The sequence below is a fragment of the Zeus faber genome (genome assembly GCF_960531495.2).
Source record: "Zeus faber genome assembly, chromosome: 14".
NCBI lineage: Eukaryota > Metazoa > Chordata > Actinopteri > Zeiformes > Zeidae > Zeus > Zeus faber.
Genome location: NC_137200.1, coordinates 30,456,949 through 30,478,467, shown reverse-complemented (window position 1 = coordinate 30,478,467; position 21,519 = coordinate 30,456,949). Strand labels below are relative to the sequence as shown.

Sequence of the window (21,519 nt, the reverse complement as noted above, 5' to 3'; positions counted from 1 at the left end):
TTAGGTGCAAAGGGACGGAGTGAAAGATGTTGAGCCGCGTGGAGCCGGCGCAGTAGAAAAGGAGGGAACCTTCTGAGGCGCTGAGCTGTGGAGGCTCGTCTTCAACACACAATGTTCATTCATCTGCTTTGTTTTTTTTTTTTTTACAAATACTGTTTTGTTTTTGCTGTTGTTGTTTTCTTTTTGTTTTATCATTTTAGTCATAACTCCCGATGTCATACATTGTTTGTGTATAAGCACTGATGGGTAAAGGCCAAGAAAACGGCAGGTTAATGGAAAAAGTATTTTTACCTGAAAATGTCCAGGATGCTTAGAATGATTCTACGGTTTACATCAGATTTGCTGTTTCTATCTACAATATATATTTTTCTTTAAAACTGTTTATTTTTAAGGAGAGATTTTTAGTTTCTCTTTGGGACTTGGGTGTTTTTTTTTTTGTGTTTTGTGGGGGGGGCGGGGGGTGTGCGGAAGGTCCTCATTGCCCCTGGTGGTCCGGCCTCAGTGGAGGGACGGGGCCGGAGGGATCACAGGCAATGTGCTCGCTTTTCCCTTCTTGTTTTCGGTTTGTTTTATTTATTGATAGATTAATTGTGCTGTCATTTCGTATGGGATTAGAAACCCCACAGGGTTGATTCAGCGTAAATGAGAAGAAATTTAATTGAAAAACAGAAGTACATAAAATAACTGTAGTGTAAATCTATCAATGTCTTATTATATTGATGAACATCATGAAATACATGTATATTGGAAAAAACAGTGATGATGACAACTTGTACTTTTGTGCGTGCTTCATGTGCTTTGTGTGTGTGTGAGTGTGTGTGTGTGTGTGTGTGTGTGTGTGTGTGTGTGTGTGTGTGTGTGTGTGTGTGTGTGTTTGTGTGTGTGTGTGTGTGTGCAGAAACGGGCTGATGCAACCTAGTTGGTTTTGACTGCAGTTTTGGGACTTCTATGAGCCTTATGTTACCTGTGTGAATAAGCATAAATTTAATATCAATACAAAGACCTCTTCTCTTTAATTAAAACCCAATTACAAAAAATATGGATGAATATAGAGGTATGTTGAAATCACACCTCTCACTCTCACTCCACAACGGGTTCAGGCCACAAAAAGGTGCGTACACCAACACAGACACCCAGAGAAAAAAACAAAAAACAAAGATTCTCAAACTCTTCTAAAAACCCACATATGCCATGAATATTATATTCTTTCTCAAATTTTACTCTGTTTATTTTTTCTGTTTGTGCAAGATCCCAAACACATGGTTATTGTATTCAGAAAGCAGTGGGCTGTGCCGACCACAGTGGGGACCTACCATAGGGTACTCAATGCATTCTTGCATTGAGTACCCTATGGTAGGTCCCCACTTGCAGTGGTAATCCGTAAGATTATTTAGTTTGTATTTTGTTGAAAAATCTCATATTAGATATTTTATTTAGTTGCAGCTTTATAAAAAACAAAACAAAACAGCCTTTCGCTCCTCTGTACACTGGTTCCATTGTTGGTGGCGGACGTCGCCTTTCCCGGCGAGAATTCTCTGATCAGACGCGTGCAAGCGTTGCTGCAGTGGATTTGATAAGGCAGCGTTGCCGGTTGGGGTCAGTAAACTGCCGATATGGATGGACATTCCCAAAACATTCCCTCAGATACAAAATTATGCCCTTCGCCTCAAGTGACCAAGAAACACGTTTTGAATGGAATTCTGGGACTTGTGGTATAATACACCAATCTCATGGATTACCACTGTAACCTGATGTGATGAACATGTCAACCTTGGTTTACGGTTATACAGTTATAATTACTGTTCTTCATACTCCTGTGCACTTCACATCACATCAGTTCAGAAGGTTGTATTCTATTTATCTGTATTTATCTGTCTACATATGGATATAATCAGCCTTTGTCTCTTTCAATGACCACTCATGTTGTTCTCACAGAAAACATACAGTCCAGCCGCTCTCTGGGAATAATATGTTCTCATTAGACAAGTGTTTTCAGACAAGCCACACGCCTGCTGATGCACCATATACTATATTATGTCAAGATCATTCAGCCATGTTTAGTTGCTATTATAAGGCAAATGGGAGCTATAAATGCCAGATGTGGCAAAAATACAAATTAAAACAATAATAATGACAATAATAATTATTATTATTATTATCAGCACTCATCTTAAGATAAACATATTTTGTCTCATTTCATACCAAGAAGAATGGACCTAACTGCCACTATGCTAAGAGCTCCTTAAAAAGTAAGTATGTCTTACTGTACATTTAAGTCCGATATAAATGTTACATATCTCCCTAAGATTTGATTGTGTCAGAATTATTGATTTATTGATTTATTGATTCATATTTAATGCAATTATTTGTCATGTTGGTTTGGGTTTTGACAGTAGTCGTAGTGGATATTATTGCAGGAGTAACTGGGATTACATTCTTTCCTAAAGCTGTGGCCTAATCTGCATCTGCAGGATCTCTGCAGCCTTCCACACGCATGACCTCAGTCACAGGCGACGTCACCCCCACGAGGAGCAACGAGGCCGCTGTGATGTCACGTTTGTGCCACGAGGTGTCGCTGCAAAGCCTTGGTCGAAATGGACGTCAGAGCAACGTCATTACCAAAAGAACGACGACACAGGAGAACCTCACGAAAACGAATCCGGGAAAAGCAAAGTCAGATATTTCACAATTTAACGTCACAAATGTGGGCTGCTTTTCAATGCCCTGAATACGTTTGTCTTTTTGTTTAGTAGTTGTTCAGTTCACACAAATAATTTCTGCACAACTTCCATTCTTTTATAAAATGAAAAAATGGACAAAACAGATCATATCAATCTCAGTATCAGACTTAACGTTGTCAAAGGCTTCACACTTTGATATTCACAACTTTATCAAACACACTTGGTTCTTATGTTTCTTTTATTAAAAAAAAAAAAAAGCACAATTGTAAAACATACTGATACTGACTTTAGTTAGGGAGACGGAGTATGCAGATGATGTCGTTGATCCATGTGAATGCAACATGTAATGGGCCAACTCCTTTTCAACAAGTTAATATAGGTCCCTGATGTCCCCAAACGTGTCTTTGAAAGGATTATTTATGCATTTATTCATTTATTCATTTATTTATTTATTTATTTATTTATTTTTCTCGAAAAATACCTCTGAGATTATGCATCCTAACCATTCCAACATGCCTCTAAACCGCCCTCATCCAGGATGTTTCAGTGGGGGCCGCCTCCCTCCTGAGGCCCCAGCTCTGTGAGCCAATGGGGTTTTAGCATGAGGAGCAGGGTTCCGTTGTTTGAAGTACGTAAACTCTCACGAATTTCACTTTATCCATCCAGCAAAGTCTGTTCCTCAAAAATTGTCAGGAAATAAGCCATCTAGTAGCTGAAACTTCACTCGTGTTACATCTACAAGAGCTCATTTAAAGGTTTGTTGCGACCTTGGTAAAGCAAGGGCATTGCTGCGTACCGCACGGGACCCCGCACCCAGACACCGCACCCAGACACCGCACGGGACCCCGCACCCAGACACCGCACCCAGACACCGCACGGGACCCCGCACCCAGACACCGCACGGGACCCCGCACGGGACCCCGCACCCAGACACCGCACCCAGACACCGCACCCAGACACCGCACCCAGACACCGCACCCAGACACCGCACGGGACCCCGCACCCAGACACCGCACGGGACCCCGCACGGGACCCCGCACGGGACCCCGCACCCTGACACCGCACCCAGACACCGCACGGGACCCCGCACCCAGACACCGCACCCAGACATCGCACGGCGCTTTTGTTGTTTCCTTCAATTAGGAAACGTCGGAAAATAAAATAAAACAAGAAATGAAATGAATTCATCTCCAATAAAAAACAGTTTTTATTGGTTTTGTTTGGAGAAATTCACAGCGGATTGTGTGAAACACACAGCACAACTATTTTAAAATACTTACCTCCCGTCCTCGTCTGCAGTTCTGTCAAGGACGCTCCTCCTCCCCAGGACGACCTCAAGGACTCGACGGAGGGAGAAAGTATCTCGTAAAAAGACAACCGGAGTACCCAGTTACTTCACCATTTGATTTGTTGTTGAAATAAGCACAGCGAGATTAACTTAAATATCCAGATGCCCAAAATATAAAATTGTAAATGCTTGTCCAATAGAAATTCAAATTCAATTAAGGCCGAAATCAAATCCCTTTAAATAAAACAATAGACGATAATAAATTAAATCTTTACAAAATAACGTGAATTTAGACAAATTCAGTCACAAGAAACACCTTGAAAAATCTTGAAACTTGCTCAATTGAATAGTTTCAAAACATTTACTCCTGTCACTCACTTGACAACATCAAGCTGTTACCGAGGCAACAGCACTGAGTGAACTCTTCAAAGGCAACGTGCGAGACTGTGTTTACAGATGAGACTGAATGAAATAGTGTGTGTGTGTGTGTGTGTGTGTGTGTGTGTGTGTGTGGGGGGGGGGGGGTCACATCAGGGAAACCCCGAGAGATAAAGAGACACAGAGATGGCCCTCACCCTCTGGGACCTGGGGCCTCAAACAGCCCGGCTGCTCTTGTACATTGTCTCAGTGATATCAACCCTTGGATGGGACTGAATTTTTTCTCAGCTCAATAATTCAAAATCAGAAACCATGTTTTTCACTCCCCCAAAGCCTACCAGTCAAACTGAGAGTGGCCTTGGTACTCCGTCCACAAATGTGAAGTCAGTTGCCAGAGAATTGTCTAGTCCTGCTTCCTTCAACTGAACCACTGCAACTCCCTCCTTTAGGTCATCCACCAAAAGTCACTCCTGGCCTCCGACTAGTTCAATTCGGCTTCTCAGCGGTTCCAAGAGACGACGTAACATCTCCCCAATCCTGGCTCCTCTCCGGTGGCTCCTCTCCGGTGGCTCCTCTCCGGTGGCTCCTCTCCGGTGGCTCCTCTCCGGTGGCTCCTCTCCGGTGGCTCCTCTCCGGTGGCTCCTCTCCGGTGGCTCCTCTCCGGTGGCTCCTCTCCGGTGGCTCCTCTCCGGTGGCTCCTCTCCGGTGGCTCCTCTCCGGTGGCTCCTCTCCGGTGGCTCCTCTCCGGTGGCTCCTGTTGGCTTCAAAGTCCGTTTGAAGATTTTAGGGATCACCTTTAAAGCAGCTCTGGCTCTGACTCCAAGCTACGTAACAGATGCGTTGACCCCATATGAGCTGCTTTCGCTTCTACTGTCGCGTTGGGTCCTTCATGGAGGATCCCCTTCTTTCGAACGCCTCAAAATACTTTTTCTTTCACGTTTTACAGTTTTATTTCATTGTTTGCTTAAGTTGCCGTCTCCTTTACTGTTTGATTCCCAATCACACTGGCACCCTGACACGCCCCTTTTCCCACGTGTTTGTGACGCTGCACGTGACGCACCGGAAGAAACTGCATTTCTCCTGGCAATGGGAAAGGTGTCAATGGTTTATTTTTAGCAGCTTGATCCGGTTTTTAAAAAACCTTTAACTTGTCTGTAAGCCAGCGCAGCCGAGGGCCTCTCCAAAGAGGCGTGGTCTGTTCAGTGAGAGGTGACACACTAGTAACCATGCTGTCATGCAGAGCAGCACTCTGTTGTCGTAGCAACATGGGTCACCGCGCTCAACTTCTTGATCATTATGTTCTCCACGGTACTTGCTTTGCTCGTCATGACTGTACACTGAGGTTGCATGGCTTCTCTACTACTCTTGGGGACAGTATCTCAACCAGAGGGAATGCATGGCCGCCTTCACATATAACAACATCTTGATCATGTCATCCGACAAGAGCTTGTCAAGCGTTGCCTGTGCTGCCCATGGGACAGCGAGGGAAAGTGCATTTGTGATCTTGGCTTTCTCCGTGGGAGGTTCGTCAGAAGAGGAGGATTTCACCTTTCTGCTGGACTCTGTTTACTCTGTTTGGCTCGTCAGTTTGTTGGGGTGAACCCTCTGTTGAGCAAAACAGCGGATGAATCCATGAAAACAGACTCATCTACACAACAAAGAGGAGCCTGCTCAAATTCAAACACAAACTTTCTATGTGGGAAACATAATGATTTGTAGCACCATTGTTGTGCCTTATGGTGCACTTATAATGCACTATTAATACTGGTATTACAGGCTCAGAGTGATTCCATTTACAGTAGGAGCCTTCTCTACTGTTCCAAAAATGTACATCTAGGAGCACCAGTGCTAGTTGCAAATAGGCCCCTTTTAATAATCATTGTAGGCTGTGTATCTCACATACATTTCTAAACTACTCATCTGGAGGCAGAGAATTAGTGTGCTTGTGTGAGTGTGTGTGTGTTTCTATTTAACCTTTTATAGTGAGTTGGCCTGGACGTATTTGAATGTATCTTCTCCTTCTGTAAAATATCACACACACACACATACACACTTTTATAATATTGTATATAATATACATTTCAATAAATAATATAATCATGATCGTGGCCTGGAACAGTCTGGAAAGAAGTGCCGGTCTTGGCTTGGGAGGAGGGAGGCTTCCAGTTCAAATTGTCCTTGGAGGAGGACCCGCCACGTCGGCTCCTGGGGGCCATCGTCTCTGCTGCGTGCTGCTCGGCTGGAGAGCGCCACGGCCGGGCTCCTTTACCCCAACACTGCTCAGACTTCCTGTTTGATAATAACATTTGTAATATAATATGTACATAATATGGACACATCGGTGCAACGACTCTTTATAGCATTCAGACGTGGAAACCCCTGGTGAAGTGCAGATTGCCTGTTGGTTCGTCATTGGGTTTGATAAGTATGCCTGTCTACTTTCAACATGACTGTGCGCAGACAAAACATAAGAATATGACATTAAAACATTCATTTTAAAAATAGAACCTGTCACCGGCTCCGAACACAAGCAGCAACAAATACGGGCCGAGGGCCACGCCGCGCTCCCAACTGACTGATGTCACACATGCGACACTGTTTGGATCTTTGGGAAGTGAAGTCCAAAAACACAACGAACGATATCGCTTTTCGCCATAGGTGCCACTAAAAACAAACAAACAAACAAACAAACAAACAAACAAACAAACAAACAAACACTGAAATATTGGTGATTTATTGATTTATTGATTGATTGATTTATTTATATGTTAGTATGTTATGTTATATGTATGTTGAAAAATCTGTGAATGCAAGTCTGTGTATATAGATGAGACTGAATGTGTTTAGCTGAATTAAATACTGTGTGTGTGTGTGTGTGTGTGTGTGTGTGTGTGTGTGTGTGCACAGGACTTGTCCCAATTAGTTGTGGTGTATGAGGTCGTAATTATATCGTAGAGCCTCCAAGCAGCGGAAATGCCCGCCCAGCAGGCGAGCCAGAGGGGCTCCCATGCCCACCAACCCCCTGTTCAAAGTGCAGTATGTCGCCTGTGCACTCCAACCACGTAGCCGAATGCGCATGGTGCAAGACACCCTAACGCCAGCCCCCCCAGCCAACACCCGCAGACGGCCAGATATGTGGCAACTCCAGCACCGCCGGCACCCGGGGCACTCGCTGCAGAGAAGACATGCAGCAGGAGCAAAGCCAACCACCATCTCACCGCAACCCACACCCATGAAGGCGAGCAGCCTCAGAGGGTCCCTGGGAAGCTCCTGGCGGCGCTCTCTGCAGCCTCGCCGGGTCGTAGCTGGCCAGAAGCCACCCGACACCAGGGCAAGCCGCCAGGACCCGAAACAGCTGGCAGGGGGCCCACCCTGTCACCTCACGGCCAAACACACCCCCACACCAAGCCACCAGCGACCCGCCACCCTGGAAACCCCAGCGCTCACTGTGTGCTGTTGTCACTGTGTGCTGTTGTCACTGTTGTCACTGTGTGCTGTTGTCACTGTTGTCACTGTTGTCACTGTGTGCTGTTGTCACTGTTGTCACTGTGTGCTGTTGTCACTGTTGTCACTGTGTGCTGTTGTCACTGTTGTCACTGTGTGCTGTTGTCACTGTTGTCACTGTTGTCACTGTGTGCTGTTGTCACTGTTGTCACTGTGTGCTGTTGTCACTGTTGTCACTGTGTGCTGTTGTCACTGTTGTCACTGTTGTCACTGTGTGCTGTTGTCACTGTGTGCTGTTGTTACTGTTTGCTGTTGTCACTGTTGTCACTGTGTGCTGTTGTCACTGTGTGCTGTTGTCACTGTTTGCTGTTGTCACTGTTGTCACTGTGTGCTGTTGTCACTGTGTGCTGTTGTCACTATGTGCTGTTGTCACTGTGTACAGTTGTCACTGTGTGCTGTTGTCACTGTGTGCTATTGTCACTGTGTGCTGTTGGTAATTGCAGTTCAAATGGCAGGGTGTGGGGTGCGAGTCCTCCAAGCAAGTCGAACCCGAATCACTCACACCCTCCTGCCCCACAGACCCTGGTCTGGTGGAGTGTTGTTAGGAGTAGGATTTGCATGGAAGTGTATGTGTACTAAGCTGATATGAGTGGTATAAAAATTGCAGGACAGATGTGAAGCACGCCAGAGCAGGAGTGTGACGGGCAAGATGGCAGCCGCTCGCCATAACCCCACCCACATAGCTCTCACCCCTCAAAAGATTGCCACTTTAACTAAATAGATAGGCAATTGATTATCATACCTAGACCCTGCAACAGGACCCTCTGGGAGTCTTTTCAGTTTGGTTGCCAAAAACAACAATGGAATATTAAAGACTCCATTCCAAGACCCTTCCTGTAACAGGGCTGACACAAGCTTTCCACAGCCAAAACTAAGCTACAACTCACTGCCGCATGTTTTCTCAAGTTGGAAGTTGGGTTCTTGAAGGCTGAAATATCCACATTTTTAGGCAGACAAAGAAGGCAGCGCGTAATGTGACTATACTTTTGGTCGTCTGTAAGGAAAACATTGTTTGACTATGGGGCCGGTGTGGCCGGTGCCGGGTGTTCTGCCTCCTCCAAACCACCCGCTGTTGTTTCAGCCATGTTGTGCTGTAGGGTCCACTCCTCCTCTGTCAGTGTTGCAGGATCGGATCAACAATTTGGGGGTGAACGACGACACAATCGCTCCCTCTTGTAAAAGAAGAAACCGTGCCGGTTACCCCGCCCAAATGTGATGTACCGCCCAATTCAAATTTTTCCAGCCCGATGTGATCAAAAGTAGCCCCAATTGGGCAGAAAACCACCCAACCTGGCAACACTGAGCGTGCTGTTACCGCTACGTTTGTTTCACCAACATCACAACCTGCGACGGAGCCGAAGCAAAGTCTCTCTGAGAAAAGGAACCAAAAAAAGACAGAACGTGCACTGAATAAAAAAATGGGTGAAAATAAAAGTAAGCATTACTACCACTGCATTAACATATGGTATAGTTTGTTAGTGTGTTTTATTATTTGTCTTATTGTTGATATTGTTCTTATTGTTTAATTTATTTGATTTAATTCCAGTTCATTATTTCCTTCTTTTCCGCTGCCTGCAGACTCCAACCTGTTACAACCTACAGCTCTGACAGAGGCTGCAACACCTTTTCTTGGAGTCTGGCTCTAATGCTGCTGCTGCTGCAGAAGAAGAAGAAGAAGAAGAAGAAGAAGAAGAACCTCTCACACTCCATTAAAACAACAGTTAGAGTAGGGACAAGAAGAACAGCAGGACAACATCATGGAAGCCACTTCTTTATCATGATGCTGGTGTTTGGATTCATGTGGGAGCTTTGTGAGTAAGTGTATCCTCATCTTCATCTTTCAAACTGGTCAGAGAAGCTGAGCACAGGAGGCAGATGACGGCCTTCCCAACCCATCACGTGCAGTTTGTCTGCCTTCACGCCACCTGGCTGGATCTCCTCTCGCTCCTTCTTCTTCTCGGGGCTGAAGGACTGTTCTGAAACAGAGATGTGTCGGACCCGGTCCAAATGTTGTATTTGACAACAACAATCAAGTTTTTTTATTTTATTTTCCTGTTTGTCTTCCTTTTCTCATGTACCTCCCCTGACCCCCCAAAAAAACCCCAGTGCCGCTTTCTATGACTGTCCAAAAGGAATGTGTGTGTGTGTGTGTGTGTGTGTGTGTGTGTGTGTGTGTGTGTGTGTGTGTGTGTGTGTGTGTGTGTCCAGCTCTTTGGGGAGTTGCACAAGAGACGTGTTCACCCGTTGGCTTTGGATTCCAGCTGAAGTGGAAAGGTCAGTCTCACTCCCACACCGTGGCGGCTCCAGCAGCTCCGAGACGCCACCACCCCCAGCAGACGGAGCACGTCACCACATTCCTGCTGCTGCTGCCGCCTGTTATCAGGGCTTCAGCTTTACACAAACACACAGCAACGCAGCAATGCTGAGGTTTATATATATATATATATATACAGAGGTTTTGGGGAGGACAAACCAGAAGTGCTCCTGCTTCCCCTTTTCTCCTCAGCACAGAGCATGTGCTGCAGTAGTAGACTGTGGTGTTTCCGCTGGGGCTTCAAAATGACGTGTTTGGGTGAAAAATCTGGTGGAAAAAGAAAAAAATCTGGGAAAGTTCTAAGCGATCTGGAAGACACAGGAACTGGAGACGCGGCCTCATTCCTGTGACTCTGCCGCATGTGTGTCAAAGTGGAGCCTGCCACAACGACTCCCACAGGGGCTTGCTTACAGAAAATAGCACAGCTTTATACCTTTAAGGAGAGGCTGGCTCTTCAAACCAGCAGTGTATTCTTAGGTAGGGATTCTCAACCTATTTCACATCAACGACTCTCAATTTCATACACATTAGGCCCACGGGCCCCGTTTTTACAAGGTTTAGTCCCTGGGAACCCCAATCTGTCAAATTGTTATTGTGAGATATGATTTTGTCAAAACCTCCATACCTGACTCTACTATACTAAAGGATTGAACTGTGAAACTAAGATTAAAAAAAAATAAAATAAAAATGGTGAAGTTAAACTATTAATCATTCTGCTGGTGACCCCCTGGAACGTCTTGAAGGACCCCTCAGGGGCCCCAGGCCCCATGTTGAGAACCACTGCTCTCAGGTATTGTACTGCCATGGGAAGTGGTTTGTGAACCTCTGGCGACACCTTTGCACCTCACTGGTACAGAGAAGATCCAAACCCGGCCCCAGTTTGACCTCCACAGGTTACGAGCCATTGATCAGCCGTCGAAGCCCTGGAGGTTCAACGCCGGACCTCATCTCCTGAGCGTAGCTGCAGCTCTGTGCTTAATAAATTAAACTTTTTTGACAGAATAGTTGAGAAGAGAATCCCTTGCGCAGGCCCCAGCAATGTGGGCCAAAGGGCTGTCTGGTCCACACGTCCCCCTCCGCAGTGTTATTCCTCAACCCGGTGGATTGTGCGGGAAACAGAAACCCTAGAAACAGGCTGCGGAGCCAAAGGACCCCTGAGGCAGAGGGGAGCACGTCCTAGAGAGAGGGGATTATTTGAGTTGATGTGTTTTGACTCATCCGCCGAGAAAAAACAAAAACAAAGGCTCTCATTGGACCTGGCTTTGTAGAAAAACATAAACACTAAAGGGAATCACGTTACAAAGGATTAGGACTCTGGTTTATTTATGATACACCGTATCGCTTTAACTGGAATGCAGGGAGGCATGGACGTGTTGAGGGCCGTACCCTCCAAGCCCCAGGCACTGCCTCCACCTGTGCACCACCCAGAAGGACCAGCCAGCCCGAAGGGACCGATTAAGAGGTATTTGAGCGGTGGTGGAAGTATATTTAACAGGAAAGTACTTATACAGTTTAACTGAAGTAGAATTGTCCGTATGGTACTTTGAGTTTTACAAGAGTCATTTTGTGTCGAGGGCATCGAACCTTCACCTCAGTGACAGGTCTGAGCACTTCCCCCTCAACCGCATGTTAGTCCAACTGTCAAAGTGAAACGCCTGATGCAGCAAAACTTGGAGTCAAACGAGAAAACCCGAAACAAACTGTCCAGACAGACAGACAGACAGACAGACAGACAGTCGGACTGGACTCTCATCCCCTGGTTTTAAGTCCGAGCGGCTGAAGCGTCTCCTCCTCGCTGCCCCCCCCCCGAGCCAGTGTGAGTACAGGGAAAACATCTGGTTGTAATTAAAGGTTTTCTTTCACTCCCTCCCTCCTTGACGTCACGGCCGCCACCCCCCTCCTTCCTTCCCCCTTCTGCCTTTTCAGCATCTCTGCTCCTGTCTCGTCCCCTTTTCTGGACCCGTTCGTCTCCAGCTCTTCTCCTCTGTCTGTCCTTCCTCCTCCTCCTCCTCCTCCTCCTCCTCCTGGGCGGCTCCCTCCCCCCTGCCTCGTACCTCTCTCCTCCTCCTCCTCCTCTTCTTCCTCCTCCTCCTCCTGGGCGGCTCCCTCCCCCCTGCCTCGTACCTCTCTCCTCCTCCTCCTCCCCCTCTTCCTCACATCTCTCTTTCCTGCCCTGGCTGTGGCTTGCTGTGCACGCTGCATCATGAGGAGCACACAGAGCTGCGTTTGGACTTTATTTTCCTTGTTCCTGTCGCTGAGTTTGGGATGGAGCCGGGCTCAGCAGACCAACTACACCAGGTGAGAGAGGGAGTTTGGGAATGGAGAGGCTCTGCTTGATCGGTGGATTTATCACTCAGGCTGCAAAGGGCTGAATGATTAGTTCAGGACCCCCCCCCCCCAACCCCCCACATGCACAAGAAACTTTCTTAGATTTAATGACATCAGTGCAGTGGTATTCAAACCTTTTTTTTTTTTTTTTGCTGAGCCCCCCTCCCTGTGATTTCAAGGAATTGACGCATAATTAATAATACAAATAAATGATGAAAATAAATCAAAATATGAACAAATTGTATTATTCTCAATTAACTACGGAAAATAACAACTCCTTAACAAAAAGCAGGTCTTAAATATATATTTAAACCTTTAAATAAATATTAAAGGCCTGCTTTCTTTTTGTTTCATCTTTAATTCCCCCCTTGAAATTCCTCCACCCCCCACTGGGGGGCGTTTCCCATGGTTTCAATACCACTTTACAGCAACGCAACAATTCAGTTAATAACAGTATTCAAAGTCTGGACATTGCACAACATACTGTGCACGGTGTGAATACATACACATACATACGACATTCAATAAATATTTTGCCTATATATTTTTGGTGATATTTCTGTTTTCTTGTTCTTGTCTGATTTTGCTGATTTTGCTGCTTTTTCCTTCCCTCTGTGCTTCCCTCGCAGCCTCTGGAGCTTTTTCCTTTGCATGTGACAAGTCTTGACTCTCGCACACACTCTTCTGATTATTTCCTGTGTCGTGCAGTAAGTTTTGTGTTCCAGTTCAGCACTTGACTTATGTTATTATTATCTTGAAAGCCAAGATATGAGGCTGAGGCTGAGCGGCCACAGATGTTGGTGCTCTCAGATCTGCCCGTGGAGTGTGGTCCTGGGTCCTGGACATCTTGGCTCTGATCAGGAGGCGTCACACTCTGCACTCTGGGCTCCTGCTCTGGGAAAATATGTTGGGTTTTTGCCGATTTACAGTACTTTGCTCCAGCACAAAGCTTTTGGATGAAAACAAACATTAATGTTTGTAGTCTGCCGTGATCATATATATATATATATATATATATATATATATATATATATATATATATATATATATATATATATATATATATATTCCTAGATAACAGGGCTCAATTATTATTTGTACTGCTTTTATACTTTTATGCCTATTATTTTAACATCTTTCAACTTCACCAGAACAAGTCGCTTAATTAGTTTGATGATTTTACAGAAATATCTGTAAAAGACAAAAGTGCCAACAGATTACTGGCGGGTGGAAAGATTCCGCGGTCAGAACCACATCCAACAAATGTTGTTTTTTTCCCCCAGCGTTGCATCTGCTCCAGCTGATGGACAATCACATGCTAGATACTGACATGATCACATGGAATTCACATGTGAAATCATATGAATGCACACGTGAAATCCATGTATAGCACATGCATTGTTCTAACTTGTGCACCGTAAATCCCAAACTCATGTGATGAAAATAAGGTTTAAGACTATTTTGAGACTGGTCTTACTGTTGGCCTGCAGCGAACACACATGAGCTTTCAGTCTCTTCCTGATGCATTTTCCTCTGTGTGTCGTGGAGTGTGAAGCTACGTGAGCCACAAACACACTTTCCATTTTCCCACCGACATGAAATGCTGTAATGACTCTGAGGCGACAGTTAAGGACTCCAGCTCGGGTAAGAGAATATTAAAAGGGCAGTAAGGCACTAAAACTGTAGAACGCCGATAAACTTCCATTTTGGGCTGCCCAAAACTCTGGGAAAGTTTCTGGAGTATTCCAAGAATTCCTCCTGAGTGTGCAGCCAGATACTCTCGTTGTGAAAGAGCCTCTAGAGTTCCTTCGACCGTTGGTGCAATCGTATCCAGTCCGTGTTTCGGTATCTTGTGACCCCTTTGTGCATTTGCCTGTTCATTTTGGGAAATGAACGATTTTCTTCTCTGACTAAAATGTGGACTGCAGGGTCACTGTTGGTTATTAGTAAACACAGCCCCTCCCCAAATGGGTTAAAACCAGTGGTTGGCCAGTTGCCCCCAGGCAACCATTAATGTTAAGTAATGGTTTGGGCCGCTGTCAACTGTCTTGTGCACTCTGGCTCCCCGTTGTCAACCATTTTTCACGTGGAAAAATAAATAAATTAGGTTTATTCGCTGTCTGTTGAGCAACTGAAAATGTACTAATCAGGCATCGGAGCAAACTTTTGAACAAAGCAGTAACTGTACCAGAATATAACAAGTCAGGCTTAATGCTTGAAGTTTAACCTGTATTTAGAGTCATAATATTGATGATTGCATTGTTTGCCTTAAAACAAGTCAGTTGGAATCTACTGGAATGTGGCTTATAGTTGTAAAGGATCGATATCACTCAGTTATAAAATGATAAAAATTTGGCAACTGTTTTGTCAGTCTGGGCAACCAACAGCTGACTTCTATAACTTCTAAAAGTTGGTACATTTTTTTATATATAACGGTGTTTTTCATAGATCAGACAACGCCTACCATCACTGCTGTGTGTCCCTGTTTGGTATTATTGTAATATTATTGGATTGTTGGATTCCAGGCCTGTGTTCCACTGTGGAGGAGACCTCATTGCGGGCAGCGGCTTCGTCGGCAGTGAAGGTTTCCCAAGTTTCTACAAACCAAACAGCAAATGCAGCTGGAGAATCACCGTGAGTCACTGACCCCCTTACCCAAATCTCATAGCTCCCCGATGACACACTCTTTACTCACTCGTGTCTGTCTCACTCTTGTCTGTCTCACTCTTGTCTGTCTGTCTCTCTCTCCCAGGTACCCAAGGGCAACGTGATCACGCTCACCTTCCGCGTTTTGGACATGGAATCCGACCCCCTCTGTCGCTTCGACTACTTAGACGTCTACAACGGCCACTCCAACATGGTCCAGAAGCTGGGGCGGTTCTGCGGAACCTTCCGGCCCGGCTCGCTGGTGACCACCAGCAACACCATGATGCTGGAGATGGCGTCCGACGAAGGGACGCAGGGACGGGGCTTCGTGGCCTACTTCAGCGGAGTCGTGCCGAGCACTGATGGTACGAGCCGCGGTGCTGTCGGAGATGTTTTTGTGCTGATGATGAAGTTCTTCATAGAATGACCGTGAATTTCTTGTCAGACCAACAATTCTGTGGAGGGAAGATCAGTAAATCCCAAGGACAAATCACAACGCCCGACTGGCCGGAGAAGAAGTACCCAGCGGGAACGACCTGCTCCTGGCTCATCACTGTGGAGCCCGACATGGTCACTGCTCTACTTTTGGCACCGTTTTTGACTTACTCTTTGTACTCTATAGTGTGTTGTCATTTACCTTTTTCCAATATGTGTTTCTGTTTGGGAACTAGGTCATTATGGTGAAGTTCGATAAGTTTGTCTTGGAGGCAGACACCTACTGCCGCTTCGACTACGTGGCCCTCTTTAACGGCGGAGAAAGGGACGACTCTCGCCTGATCGCAAAGTACTGCGGAGACAGGACCCCTGAGTGAGTTGGAGTAGGGTCACAATGAAAAAAGAAATGACTCAACTTAATTAACCCCAAAATAAACCCAAATAAAATGCTTCAATTTGAAGAAAGAAATATATGTTTCCTAAACTTAAAATTCAGAAATGGTGTAAATTTGAAATAACTGTACATACTTTATTTGCCTGTTAGTTCATGTGGTTCAACATTTAAATCAAAGCTTCTATCACTACATAAAACCCTCCTCGTTTTCATTAGTCAGGTTGAGTACATGTACTGTATTGTTTGGAAAAAAAAAAGTTCAACACAAAAAATAAAGAACAATCAAAATATAAAGTAATAATCTTGCTGCAGCCTCCCTGTGATTCCTTCAAGGACCCCTATGTGGGTGCAGAACCCTAGTATTGGGAACCCCAGCACTACATGCTTTCTCACAGCAGCAGTTAAATTACATGTTTAATGTATATTTAATCTATTCATCTGTCATTTTGGAATTTAACCGTTAATAATAGCTTTTCGCTCGGACGTCCTCTCTTGTTCTTCTCCACAGTCCCATCATAAGCAACAGCAACGTGCTGCTGGTCCAGTTTGTGTCTGACCTCAGCGTGACCTTTGACGGCTTCATGGCCAGCTACACCAGCGTCCCCCGGGGCTCTGAGGTACCGATGGTGGACCTGGCATCCAGATCCTCTGTGCACAAAGTCCCCTCCAGACCCTCTGTACCCAAGGCCCCTGTGACTCTGTCCACCACCACCACCACCACCACCACCACCACCACCACCATCACAGCCAAACCCAAAGTACTGAAACCAACAAGAACCCGAGCACCAGCCACCCCGAGCCAGGATAGAAAAGTGGTGGTGACTGGAAAAAGACCAGGTCAGTCTTTTGTGTGTATGCTGTGTCTGTATGGGTTTCTGAATATGTTTATTAACCTCGTAAACATCTATACATTTCTCCCCCTCGTGAAGCTCTTCTTATCAAGGATTACCCTTGTTTGACAAGGGTTGTGAGGTTAAGGCAAGGGGTTGAACCTTTTTGGGCCCATCACTGCATTTTTAGGTCCCAAAATAAATATGAGAAATGTTCCTCTTTTTTTTCCCTTTAGATAGATTTGCATTTTCTCAGCAGCTCAAAACAGTTGGCAAAATAATATTAAAGCAATGCAACAAACATATTGCATTGGGCAGGCCAGCAGGCCTAAGGGGGCAGCCCCCCCAGCTGGCTATCTGGCAGTGGGCTAACAACCTACTCCAGAGAACCTCTCCTTGTTACGAAACCAATCAGAAATAGCCGGACTGCCCCTTGGTATCAACCCTTGCACGCCCCTGACTCACGAACAATCAATCTCCGACATCCCTTCCGTGTTGCCACATGGAATGTGCAAACCTTTGACGCACAGGACACGCTACTCTTCTGTCACGTGAACTGTCTCGTTACAACATCTCCATCGCGGGACTCTGCGAATCACGCTGGTGTGATAGCGGTGAGAAGAAAGAGGGAGACCACAGCTACATCTGGAGCGGCTCAAATGACAACAGAGGGCTATATGGTGTCGCCCTAGCAATGCCATGCCATGTTAGGAAATCCCTTATAGGATGGACCCCAGTCAGCGAACAACTGCTAACCGCCGGTTTCCACCATCAACATGGCAAGTTAACCGTCATTGTTGCCTATGCACCAACAGAGGTCGCAGACGACCAGGCAAAGAACGCTTTCTTTGATCAACTACATCTGGCCATCCAGCAGATACCCCCTCATGACATCACTATTGTGCTAGCAGACTTCAACGCCACCGTCTCCTCTGCTTCACGGGACTCGCAGACCAAAAACATCATTGGCCCAGAATCTCCAGATCCCATCACCAACAACAACAGTGACCACCTCCAGCATCTATGGAGTGCTGGGGCCCTATCTATTGTAGACACATGGTTCCCCAGGAAGAACATACACAAATGGACATGGTATAGCAATGATGGCAAAACCCGCAAGGCCTTAGATCACATCATCATCTCCAGTCGCTGGAAATCCAGTGTTACCAACTGCCGTGTGTATTGTGGAGCCCAGCTAGGCAACACGGACCACCGATTATTGGTTGCCCAGTTGGGACTGAAGTTAAAGGATGTTCCATCATCACGGGCACCACCTCGACTGAGATCCTCTCATCTCCAGGATCCAACCATCACCTCAGTGTTTACCTGCTCCATCTCCAACCGGTGTAATGCCCTGGCCGAAGAAGAACTCACCAACTGGAACCTTTTCGTGTCCACAATTAACCAGGAAGCTGCTGACTCCATCCGACGCACTCACCATACACCTAGACGCCCCTGGATAACACCAACATTGCTAGAAATCATAGAGCTCCGTAGAGCAGCACATCTTAGGGGCGACATGACTGAATACCGTCGCCTAAATCGCATACGCTACACCGCGATACAAGAAGACAGGGAGAGATTCTGGCAAGGAGAAGCAGAATGCCTGGAGTCTGCCGCCGAAAATAACAACTTCACCCAAGTGTATCGAACCCTGAGGCGAGTGAAATCAGGCCCCAACAGAAGGCAGTCCAGGTAAAGGACACACAGGGTATCATACTGAACTCCGAGGATGAATGCATCAGCCGCTGGAAGGAGCACTTCAGTGACCTTCTGCATCACCCCGCACCCCAAACCGACCCCACTCTCACCATTTCATCTGAAAATGCCAGCGCAAATGACAGCTGCAGCATAGACCCCGTCACCAAAGTAGAGGTCGTGCAAGCTCTGACCAAACTGAGAAATGACAGAGCCCCTGGTATCTGTAACATCACAGCTGAAATGATGAAATTGGGCGGCGACAACACCATTGACTGGCTCGCCAAAATCATCAATCATGTCTGGATAACTGAGCACCCCCCGGAAGACTGGACCAGGGGTATCATCCTCCCCTTCTGGAAACATAAGGGTGATAAAATGGTCTGCAGCAACCACAGAGGCATCACACTCCTGTCTATCCCAGGCAAGATCTTCACCCGCATAGTTCTCACCCGGGCCCTTCCGGCCATTAGAAGCGAAAGACGCCCCCAACAGGCGGGCTTCATGCCAAACCGCTCCACAACGGACCAGATCTCTGCCCTCCGCCTCATCATTGAGAAGGTACACAAGTGCCGCCAAAACAGACACCTCTACATTGCCTTTCTTGATCTTAAGGCAGCTTTTGACACCGTGGACCACTCCTCCCTCTGGAAGATCCTCACCATCCTTAGAGCTCCAAGAAAGATTACCCCTCTCTTTCAAAAGCTCTACAGCGACGCCAAAAGCTGTGTGCGTGTCAATGGCACAAACTCTACCTGGTTCCCAATCAACATGCATATCAGTGGAGAGGAGAATGAGTTTGTGACCTCCTTCACCTACCTAATGGCAACATTTCACCTGAAATAAACCGGAGACGTGCCCTGGCAGCCGGTGCCATGAAAACACTTTTGAAGCCGCTGTGGAGACACCACTCCATATCAAGAGCGACCAAACTAAGGATTTATAACACCTCGGTCCTCTCCATCCTCCTCTACGGAGCAGAAACCTGGCCTCTCAACAAGACCCTCGCTGCCAGAATCGATGGCTTTGACACCAGAGCACTGCGCTCAACAGAGGGGATAAAATGGCAAGATAGGGTTTCTAACATCATGCTGCGGGAACGCACCCAACAGCCCCCTGCGTCCCACCTGGCAGCACAGCGTCGGATGCGCTGGTATAGCCATGTCAAAAGGCTCCCCCTCAGAACACCCTACTCACGCTATCCTCCACTTCCAACCTAAAGCTGCCGGCTGGAAACGCCCCCGCGGTGCCCCCCGCACCCGATCGATTGATGCCGTCACCAGGGACCTACACCAAATGGACCTGTCGCTTGCTGAAGCCGAATCCCTAGCACTGGACCCATCCAAATGGAGAAGATTGGTGAAACTGACTGGCTCTACGCATAGCGTCGCCCCCGTCGCCGAGCAAGAGACCTGATGAATAAAAATATAAAAAATAAAAAGCAATACATGCAAAAATTGGAAAATGTACAATAAACCTAACAGTTAACTGTACACAATAAGATATGGGAATGTACATGAAACATAGTGACAGACAACTGACAGTCAAAAAACAACAGGAAAAAAAAGCCAGCACCAGCACCACCAATTGTATGCGTTAAAATTCACATTTAGGCCAATAGCAACAGATTGAAGCTAAATAAGAATCTTCCTTCCTGTACTGACAGTGCATTACACTAATGTGTATATGTGGATATTCCACATTGCATATTAGCTATTTCATGTGAATTGGATATTACATCAGCTACAATTTTTACATCATGGAGCATGGAGGGAGCTCCAAACGGATTATTACAATTTTTAGTTCAAACCTATTTCACTAATGTTTTGATAAAGATATATTAATCAAATATCAATACATCAGTTTTTTACATCCTGTGACATTGTTTATATCAATTGTCTCCTCAAGGTTGAGATTGGGTTAAGGGAGTTATATAAATACAACATTTTCTGTGCTTGTTAAAGCCCTTTTGCAATGTAACCAAACTATAGACTTCACTTGTATCTGTGTTAAAATATCAAACATGATACCAAATCGTATGCCTCGACTGTCCTTTTAGGTCCAATGAATCCCTTGTGTGCCAAAGCGTGCAAAAGAGACGGAACCATCAAGATCAGTTTCTGTGCCAGTGAATTTGGTAAGATCTCATTCCCGGTATTTCAGGCACAGGTCGGGTGACTGCATGTAACCTAATGAAATGTTGTATTTCCATCTCACAGTGATAACAGGGAAGGTGAGCGCTCTTTCCCCCGGGCCCCGCGGAACACTTCACATCAGCGTCACCCTCATTAAGACCTACAAGGCGGGTCGACTCTCTATCGCCCAGGCCGGGGAGTCCATGTCCGTCAAGCTGGTGTCCCAATGCAAGAAGTGTCCGCTGCTGCGGAGAGGTACTGCACCACACTCTGACACAAAGACATTCATCTCACTGGGTTTTCCAAAGAATTCCAAAACTGACACTGAACACATCTCATCTCTTCTGCCAGGAATGAACTACATCATTATGGGACAAGTGGATGAAGAAGGCCGTGGTACTTTGGCCCCTGGCGCCTTTACAGCGCCGTACAAGCCCCCACATCACAAACTATTAATGAATATCAACAATCAACCCTGTTAACTCTCACAGCATTATGACAACATCAAACAAAAATCCAGGGTAATGCAAAGTAAAGTTACACTCTGAAAATAAAAGCTATCATTGCACTATAGCAAAACATAGCAGTGATTTTACACGTGACCGTAATGCAATATTACACCATTTTTTCCTTTCATATGAACACATGCCAGACCATATGTTTGTAATTTATGTACAAATAAAGGATTTATAACTTTTGATTTTCCTGATTTCATAATAGAGAACAGTCGCAAATGAACCAATTTGGCATTACCTGCTTTGGCAGTCCTCAACTTGGCTTTTAGGAGCTTTCTTCGGTTCCCTTTAGTGGACTAAGGACAGGGGCGGTCTTAGTGATTTGGAGGCCCGAGGCAGGGCCAATGTGAGGCCCTTCTCCACCTCGCTTAAT

The 21,519-nt window shown here is 46.0% G+C and overlaps 1 protein-coding gene across 1 annotated transcript; it reads left to right on the top strand.

Annotated features, from left to right (window-relative positions):
- The first annotated feature begins 12,304 nt into the window (after positions 1-12,304).
- Positions 12,305-21,329, top strand: pcolcea (procollagen C-endopeptidase enhancer a). Its single transcript, XM_080013784.1, has 9 exons — positions 12,305-12,463; positions 15,019-15,127; positions 15,246-15,504; positions 15,585-15,709; positions 15,811-15,947; positions 16,477-16,805; positions 20,556-20,633; positions 20,716-20,886; positions 20,983-21,329. Exons 1-9 carry the CDS (start codon positions 12,369-12,371, stop codon positions 21,111-21,113), a joined length of 1,434 nt encoding a protein of 477 aa, XP_079869910.1. The 5' UTR covers positions 12,305-12,368; the 3' UTR covers positions 21,114-21,329.
- The last annotated feature ends 190 nt before the right edge of the window (positions 21,330-21,519 follow it).

Excerpts from the sequence above, each read along its gene's own strand:
- pcolcea (XM_080013784.1), top strand. The coding sequence starts at position 12,369 with ATGAGGAGCACACAGAGCTGCGTTTGGACTTTATTTTCCTTGTTCCTG. Across the intron at positions 15,710-15,810 it reads TCACTGTGGAGCCCGACATG|GTCATTATGGTGAAGTTCGA; the intron begins GTCACTGCTCTA and ends TTTGGGAACTAG. Across the intron at positions 15,948-16,476 it reads TGCGGAGACAGGACCCCTGA|TCCCATCATAAGCAACAGCA; the intron begins GTGAGTTGGAGT and ends TCTTCTCCACAG.